This window comes from Populus nigra, chromosome 5, assembly GCF_951802175.1.
Source record: "Populus nigra chromosome 5, ddPopNigr1.1, whole genome shotgun sequence".
In the NCBI taxonomy this organism is placed as follows: Eukaryota; Viridiplantae; Streptophyta; class Magnoliopsida; order Malpighiales; family Salicaceae; genus Populus; species Populus nigra.
In genome coordinates this window covers 14315301-14324596 of record NC_084856.1, presented here as the reverse complement: position 1 = coordinate 14324596, position 9296 = coordinate 14315301, and the positions used below count along the sequence as shown (strand labels likewise).

Here is a 9296-nt window from a genome sequence, read left to right as displayed (position 1 = left end):
AAGTCATGTTATTTTTTTACCTTTTTAAAAAATAGGTTTTTTTTAGGTGTTGGTGTGTGTGGGAGAGGATGCGAGAATGTGTGAGTCTTTTTCTATTACATATTGTTACTCCCTTTTTTATTGGCTAAAGCTCTCCTCAAATTCATCTTTTTTTGTATATGGTACAACCACCTATTTATAGGCAAAACAAATTTGATTTTTTCCTCCTAATTGTTTGGTCCCCAAGCAATTAAAAAATACTTTGTTCCCTCATTTTATTTTATTTTTGCACTTTTGGTTCCCTTGTTGAAATATTTTTTTATGTTTCTTATTTTTTTTTGTATTTTATATTTTTTAAAAAAGAAAACATCAACATCGACTCGATAAAATTTATCAATGATTTTGAAATAAGCGCGTTAAAAATTGAACGCGTCAAAAGTAAATTTTTTAATTTTTAATTCTTTTGAAAAGATGCTGAAAATACTAAAAATAATACAAATACATTAAAAATATATTTTTTAGATTTTTTAAAACAAATAAAAAAAAGGAGGTCAAAATCGGGTTATGACAAATACAATGAGCTCATAAACATAAAAGAGTATGTGAAAAATATGCATATCAATTTAGAACTAATCATGTAGGACATAGACTCCATGTGTTAGATTCTCCCAATCATATTTCATGGGTGAACCTAGATGTGGTATTGGATGTGGTATTATTATGTGGATCTCAAATCCATTATTTGTTTTTAGAATCTCTTTGCAAAGCTCACAATCCATTTTGATAAAAGTACCTAGGCCAAGAAAAACTTTATTAAGTTGTTTGCCATCACATAAGAAGAGAATAAGGTATTTTTTTTGGTCAAATTTTATCTCCATTCTTTTCATTGTTGTTTTTTTTTGTAAGTTTTTTTTATTCATCCTTTAAAATTGAATTTGTTAAGAGTTATGTTTTTTCATTAAATCCATGTCGAAGACTTCACAAGTTGTAGGTTTTAGGGATTAGATCAAGTTTAGGAGGTTAGCCCGAGTTTGCTTGAGTTTTTTTTTTTTCTAAACTCATGTTTTCTTCTTCTTTTTTTTAGTTTTTCTGGGGTTTTTTTTTGTTATTTTTTACAGATTGATTATATTGGGTTAGCCCATTACAATTTTTTTTATTTCACCCCTATCAATTTTCAATCTATAAATAATCTATTAAATTACAAATGATTTTAATTTTACCTCCTATAATTTTTTTAATCTTTCGAATTTGGTTCTCATTCTATTAATTGCTATTTATTTTGTTTGGGATCATTTTTAATATTTTTTTAAATTTCATTCTCCTTAAGTTTTTTTTCTATCAAATTTTATTCCCATTCTTTTTGTTGTTTTTTTTCTTTTGTAAGTTTTTTTATTAATATTTTTCCACAATTTCATCCTTTAAAACTGAATTTATTGACAGTTAAATTCTTGATAGAACCCAAGTCCAGGATTTTGCAAGTTGTAGGTTTTAAAGATTAGACCAGATTTAAGAGGTTCATCCAGGTTTACTTGTTTTTTTATCTACTATTTTTTAATCTATAAATAATCTATTAAGATACAAATGTTTTTCAGTTTCACCCTATCTGATTTTTTAATCTTTCAAATTTGGTAGTCATTCTTTTAATTGATATATATTTTGTTTGGAGTTATTTTTAATTATTTTTTTCAAATTTCATCCTCCTTTAGTTTTTTTCTCTCAAATTTTATCCTCATTCTTTTTGTTGTTTTCTTTTTGCTTTTGCAAGTTTTTTTTATTTATATTTTTCAATGATTTCATCATTTAAAATTAAATTGGTTGAGAGTTAAACTTCTTGATTTAACTCGGGTCCATGATTTAACGAGTTGAAAGTTTTAGAAATTAGATCAGATTTAGGGGTATTATAATCAATAATACTCCTTAAGTTTTTTTTCTTTTAAATTTTATCTTCATTCTTTCTGTTATTTTCTTTTACTTTTCCAAGTGTTTTTTTATTTATATTTCTCAATGATTTCGTCATTCAAAATTAAATTAGTTGAGAATTGAACTTCTTGATTTAACTCGGATCTAGGATTTAACGAGTTGTAAGTTTTAAATATTTGACCAGGTTAATAAATATTATAATCAATAATACTTAAAAAATTAATCTAGCCTCTGTTTGTTTGCTAAAAAGTAGATTTTTTAAATGGTTTCTATAGAAAGTGAATTATTTATCAATATTTGATAGTGTCAAGGAAAATGAGTTGTAAAACACTTTTCAATGTTTGACTATATCATGGAAAATTATATGAAAAATAAATTTTTAATTTTTTAAAATTTTTTAAGTTTATTAAAAGAACGAGAATAAAATTTGATAGATAAAAAAAAGTTAAAAGATAATGAAATTGAAAAACAAAATTCAATTTCATAAATTATTTTAGATAAAACAAATAGCAATTAGAAGATTAGAGACCAAATCTGATGTATGAAAAAATTAAAAACTAATGAAATTAAAAAAAATCATGAATTATTTAAAATAAAATAAATAATAATGAAAATAATATAAATCAAATCTGACAGATAAAAAATTTTAATTAAAAAAATAATAAAGAAAATAAAATTAAACATCTAAAGAATAAAAACTAAAGTTGATATAAAAATTAAATTAAACCAAACTTAAAGGGACAAAATTGAAAAAATAATAAAACAAAATATATAGCAATTTAAATATTAAGGACCAAATTTTATATAGTTAACTAATAACAAAATATTTTTAAATTATTTATAATTTTTATTTTTCACACAATATTAAAAAGATACTTTACTAAAAACCAAATTATTTTTTTTATTTGAAAAGTATTTTTTATTAATCCATTTTTAAAACAATAAACAGAAATAAAAAAAATTAAACTATTTTTTAAAAATTATTTTCCATAAATCGAACGGTCGCCATCTCCAGATCCGAAAGAAGAAACAATAAAAAGAATAGAAAACCATACTAATTGGACCACACACAGAGACAGAGGGACACTATTTCTAACCTTTTCTCTCCAATTCTCCGATTCATAGTCCAAAAACCCCCATCCGAATTAGGTTCTAAAATGGGAAAAGGAGGGGGATGCGTTCCGAGTAAGAAAAAACAACCGCCAGTCTCCGACGATCCCGTCTCCTCCCGGGAAGCCGCACCAATCCCTGTTCACGACGATGAAACTATTGATGTGGCAACTACGTCACTAGAGCCGAGAATTCCATCAAAGTTAAAAATCTTTATAGTGTTTTACTCCATGTATGGGCACGTGGAAGGATTGGCCAAGAGAATGAAGAAAGGAGTGGATGGAGTGGAAGGAGTTGAGGCTTTTTTATATAGGGTTGCGGAAACGTTGTCTGATGATGTTTTGATGAAAATGAAAGCTCCGGGGAAAGATGTTGGGATCCCGGAGATTACGGCGGCGGAATTGGTCAACGCGGATGGTGTTTTGTTTGGGTTTCCGACAAGGTATGGCTGTATGGCTGCGCAAATGAAATCGTTTTTCGATTCGACGGGGCAATTATGGAAGGAGCAGAAACTTGCTGGCAAACCTGCTGGGTTTTTTGTTAGTACTGGGACTCAAGGAGGAGGTCAAGAAACTACTGCGTAAGTTGATAATGTTCTCTCTCCGTCTCTTCTTCAAGATTCATGGTTAATGTTGTTGCTATTATGATGCCAGTCTAATTTTTACTGTCTAAACAAATCATAATTATGTTTTGCAATTTTTCCTTACGATCTCAGTTTCTTGTTGATTCCTTGCTTAGACAACTAGGGAAAGCTAAATTTTGTTTGGTAGGAGCAATAATTATTTGAATGTGGAAGACATGAACCTTTCATTCTTGAAGATTTTATACAGGATGTGCTTTTCTCATTAAATCAAGCATTGATTTGGGCCTCGGTTTAGGTTAGAAAGAATGATTCATGGAAAGTAGAGGCACATAGTCGAAACAGATGCAGGGAAACTTGTTTAGGCTCTAAACAAATGGTCGATAGAAAACCTCGGTGGTCTGTGAATTAGTGCGAAAAAGAGAAGAAAAGAAAAGAAATTAATTGTAATGAAAATGAGGCAAAGACATAGCTCAATAAAATCAGAACAAGATACTGTTAAGTGATGCGACTGGGATTTTATGGTGATAGACGCAAGTGAAGAATTGACGTTTATATATATAGTTTGTAATTGGGCACATTTTAGTTTTAGTTTGAGCATCCAAGAGTTTTGGCATGCCATCAGCTTGTAAGACATTTATACTTACCTTGTCAGCTTGCCAAACTGAGCTTGAGTTATCTTTTTATTGGCATTACCGGGTTCTGTTTCAGGGTTGATGTGCTTACTCTTGGTTTATGTTTTTTGCTTGTCAGAGTGTAAACTTTATTTAAAGATGAAATGATGCATTCTCGTAAACAAAAAAAGGTTGGTTTTTCTTTGTATGTGCATGCAGCGCATCTATTTTGGAATCTCAATGTTTTATCCTTTTGTCTTGATAATTGAGAGAGCCTGGCTTTTGTTCTGAAGTCACCTCTGTTGACTTAACATTTGATGGGATTATGATGTTATAGAGATGATGTTTTGGCTTAGTATGAGGAATTATGAAAATGAATGAGCTGTATGAATTCATTGGTAGAAAACCAATATATTAACCATTTTCCATTGCTTTAATCCTCTTGTTTGGATTGGGGCAGATGGACAGCAATTACCCAGTTGACCCACCATGGAATGTTATTTGTTCCTGTTGGATACACCTTTGGAGCTGGTATGTTTAAGATGGACACTGTTCGAGGGGGCTCTCCTTATGGTGCTGGAGTTTATGCTGGTGATGGCTCAAGAGAGGCAAATGAAACAGAGTTGGCGCTTGCTGAGCATCAGGGCAAGTATATGGCTACAATAGTCAAGAGGCTTGCCCAGACCTGATGACATTTTATAATCTTTAGAAATACACTTGCTTCCCTACTTGTCAATTTGAGTGCATTTGTTTGTTATTATTGGTCTTGTGTTTTATGTACTATCAGACTTGGAGAATCATACGTGGGTTATACGTTCTATTCTCACATTTCTACCCATTCCACTTTGTGCAGCAAGCTGTATATGATTCGAAAATATTGGAATAGTGATAATTTGTTGGACATTGTTGTCTTGTAGAGTTCGTTTATTTTTTTGGTTTGATTTGAGAGTCATTGTAATAAACATGGTATTCAAGCATTTGACTTGCTATTAGTTCATTTATATCTATTATTATCTAATAAATAACACTAAACTGGTGCTTGTTTTTAGCATTGCCTATAGTTTTGGATGAAGGGCCGTGTGTGCATGCTGCGGTTCAAGCCAAAAAGCATAAAAAATAATGCTTTTTGGCTTAAAACGCAACAAGCAATCAGGGATGAAGAAAGATAAGCTAGCTGGGAGGCCAGGATTATAAACTATGAATATCTGGAAGTGTGGACATGGGAACCTTTCTGATGCAATCTTGCCCTTGAATGATGACTTACGTAAATCTGCTTCAAGAATTCTATTAGCTCTCTTGGATAGGGACATTATAACCTAACGTACAGTACTAGCTAGTGTGAAAGGAAGAACCGCTCAAGCAAGAAAGTTCCGACTGTACAAACAACTAAAGTTTACTAAAAATGCGTACATTCTACTTTTACATGATTTCACCAACCAAAGCTTCGCTTTTGAGCCCCGTATTTCAACCAAAAAAAAAAAAAAAGCAACCAAAGATTCCGATAAAGCTAATTTCCTTCTGTAGCATATTTTAGAACAGTTACATGGGTATTTGGAATTATTATATAGAGTGTTTTCTAAAACAGCCTTTCAACTGAGAAGGATTTTTTTTAATTTTTTTATTTTTCATCTCAATACGATAAAATAATCAGAAAATATTAAAAATATTAATTTAATATTTTTCAAGCAAAAAAACATTAGTAAAAAACAAAAACAAAAGCTATATCAAACACATCTAAATTTTAGCTTGGGTGCTTGCTTGATTGTCATTCAACAGCAGCATATCTGGTAAGATTTCAGCGTCTTCAAAATATTTATCCTTTCTAGACCTCCAAATGACCAAGCTAATGCAACATCAATCTCGAACACCTTCTTGTCCTTCGTATAAGTGACCAAATTTCTTTTATTATTTATAGGAATCTCTAACATCAGACTACATATAGTCCTGGTACATGAAAACAGCTGAGTCATTTGATCACTTGATGAATTTCCACCACTACCCGATGAGACATATACCAAAGATCCATCGGGCTACATGTTAATCCAATCCAATACCCAGAATCGTTGAATCAAAAATCGAACCGTTCTAGCTAAGGAACCAATCAGAGAGTTTTTGTAATTTCTCAAGGGCTGTTTTTTGCTTGCTTGGCAATGGACGTCAATTGAGCCTTGTTAAAAAGCAAATGACAACCGTATACGACTTGAAATTCTCAATAGCCGCAGCACCTTCCACGATGGAGGAATCAAATTGCCTATGCGATCTTGGCTGCGCCACCATCAATAGTGGTGGCCAAAATATTTGGGAGGATTTCATCGATTTCACATGATCCATGAATCTCAGCGATCTTTTCTGGCTTATCTACTTTGGATGTGACTTTGAAAATCATAAGAGCTTATTAAAGATTATTTTTTGAAATAATTAGTTTTGGTGATTTCCTTTCCAGATATTTGGCTTATGAGCATTATTACAATACCAAGTATCATAAGATGTAGAGAGAGTAATTAGACACATTATACAACAAAAAAAAAATAAAAAAAAAATAAAAAGAACAAGGAAAAGGGAAAAGTGTAATAAATATTTTAATAATAAATTAAAGATTGATGTTGTGAAATAGAACTTTAGATTGTAGTTAAAAAAAAAATAGCAAGGATAAAATTTTAAAAAAATAAAATAAAATAGACTCCATTTTCATTTTGGTATGAAAACTTCATTTGATCCCTGAAATTTTAGCTTATGTATTATTTCATCTTTATTGTTTTAGCTTTTTACAATTTAGTTTTAAACTTTATTTTTTTAATTTTAATTTCTGAATGGTAAGAGAGGACATAGAGTCACTAAAAAATATTAAAGAGAAACAAAGTGCTCAGTTGGTTATAGTATAGCTACCGAAAAGACCGATCTTGGTTCCAATAGATTCATATTTGCGAAGTAAATTAAATAGAGGTGGCATTACTCTTTATCCATGCTGAATAAAGTATATTAGGGTCCATAAATATTTTTATTAGTTTAATTTTTACTTTTTAGAATGATTAGATTATATTTTGAGTTAAATCTTTTTATTAGTTTAATTTTTACTTTTTAGAATGATTAGATTATATTTTGAGTTGAAAATGTTACGAAGAGCTTTGTTTGTTAGATTAAAAAATGGATCTCCATCTATCTTCCTTTTTCTTTCTTTAGAGTACTACAAAACAAAAGGAATTAAGATGGAAAAATTTTAAGATGAGGAAATTGAAAAACATTTTGACTAGAGAGATGTTTTCTTAAATGAAAAGAGAAGTGAAAGTAGAGAATAAGAGTGAAGAAGACAACTGGTAAAATACCATAATGAAATTAGTCATGGAAATAAGACAGAGATTGAACTTAATGTTTTCACTTTCACGAAAATATAAATTCGGTATTAAAATCACGAGTTTATCAATTTTACAGAGTCAACTCATGACTTCAGTCGATTTTATTAGTTTTCAAGTTTTAAAGTGATTTTACACAACAAGTATATGTTGACTCGAAAAATTATATGATTTTACAAGTCAACTCGTAATTTTAATAACCATTTCTTACACTACTCGCAATTTATGATTGGTTTCCAAATAATACCATTCAAGTCTAATTTGTATCATGAAATAATCTTCAACATTAAGTGTATCATGATACTTATGTAAATCAGCTTAAAATTTATATTGTTCATTACTTGCTTCAATTTGTTTTATGATTTCAACATGCAAATTATAAACTCTATATGCAAAAAACTCAGTTGAATCAGACATTTTAGAGTGAGGAGATATAGGGAAAAGATCTAAAGACTTCCTAGGTTTGTAACTATAAAAACTATATGACTAAGGGTATCAAATGGAACAAATACTATTTGAAGTCTCGGTAGATGTAGTTTACACACAGCCTAGTAAATTAAGATTATCTTCATCTTAAAATTGTGGGGGTTAGCTTCTTGAAAATTATAGGGGTCATCTGGCAGTCATTGCTCTAATGCGAAGCTGGGAGTAGGATGCTTGTTGTTTCTTCTTGAATGCATATGCCTTCCTCAGGTTTAAAGGGCCTACTGTCCCTTGGGCAAGTGTGGTTTAGGAGCTTTGGCCCCTACCTCGTTACAAATTTATCCTTTGGCTGGCAATGTTAGAGAAACTCAGAACAATAGACAAGATATGATTCCTTTCTCCTGACACTTCTTGTATTTTCTGTCAACAGGAAGAAGAGAATTATAGCCACCTTTTCTTTGCTTGCAGCTGGTCATCCCTCTTGTGGAATAAAATTAACTCTTGGCTCCACATTACTAGACGTGTGTCAACTTTGAGAAGTGCTGCTAGAAGGCTTCATACAACTGGGAAGAACCTTGAGTCTAGAATGAAAAAAGTCTCTCTTAGTCTCACTATCTACTTGATATGGGAAGAGAGAAATAAGCGGATTTTTTATGGTAGTAGTCATTCGACTGATGTGGTGCTTCGTAAATTCCAAGTCTTATTTTATATGGTGCTTCACTTTCATGACCCGAACCACTCCCTTATACATGTAGGGTAATGTTAAATCCTGATACTTTCTGTCGAGCTGCTGTTGATCTGCTGCAGATGTGAGGTGGGCCTACTCTTCTTGCATTACCTTGTATTGTCATGACAGTTACTGCCTGGTGGATCATGATTCACAATTGTGATCTGGCCACTTATTATTCATTACTTTGGGATGCTTCTTTGCATGGTTCCAGCTTCTTCTTGTGTAATGAGGCTTCCTAATGCTTTGATTGGTTTATTGGTTGCTCTATGGTCTTGATTTTATGGTTAGTTGTTTGCTGCTGTTTGATGCTATTCTTTGGCTTGTGATGCTGGTTGGGTTAATTTTGACACTTGCAAACATTGTTAGGTTTCTTTCTTAACCATTGCTACTCACTTCTTTTGAGCCTTGTATGGCTAGTCTTTTATGGGAGCATGTTCCCTCTTTTGTTATTATGATGGGAGTTTGTTCCCTCTTTTGCTCTTGTATATCGTGTACATGTTTATGAACTTGTTGGTTAACTAGCATGGTTACTTTTGATCTTAATACATACTTACATTCTGATTAAAAAAAAAATTATCTTCATCTTTCTC

General features: G+C 31.1%; 1 protein-coding gene across 1 annotated transcript; it reads left to right on the top strand.

The window, feature by feature from the left end:
* Positions 1 to 2949: 2949 nt before the first annotated feature.
* Positions 2950 to 5251, top strand: LOC133693298 (probable NAD(P)H dehydrogenase (quinone) FQR1-like 2). The gene is made up of 2 exons (XM_062114486.1): positions 2950 to 3589; positions 4664 to 5251. The coding sequence occupies exons 1-2, from the start codon at positions 3057 to 3059 to the stop codon at positions 4890 to 4892; spliced, it is 762 nt and encodes a 253-aa protein (XP_061970470.1). The 5' UTR covers positions 2950 to 3056; the 3' UTR covers positions 4893 to 5251.
* The last annotated feature ends 4045 nt before the right edge of the window (positions 5252 to 9296 follow it).

What these genes read in the sequence shown, in the direction of transcription:
- LOC133693298 (XM_062114486.1), top strand. Translation starts at nt 3,057, where the DNA reads ATGGGAAAAGGAGGGGGATGCGTTCCGAGTAAGAAAAAACAACCGCCA. An exon ending in GGAGGTCAAGAAACTACTGC is followed by an intron (nt 3,590 to 4,663) that starts GTAAGTTGATAA and finishes GGATTGGGGCAG; the next exon opens with ATGGACAGCAATTACCCAGT.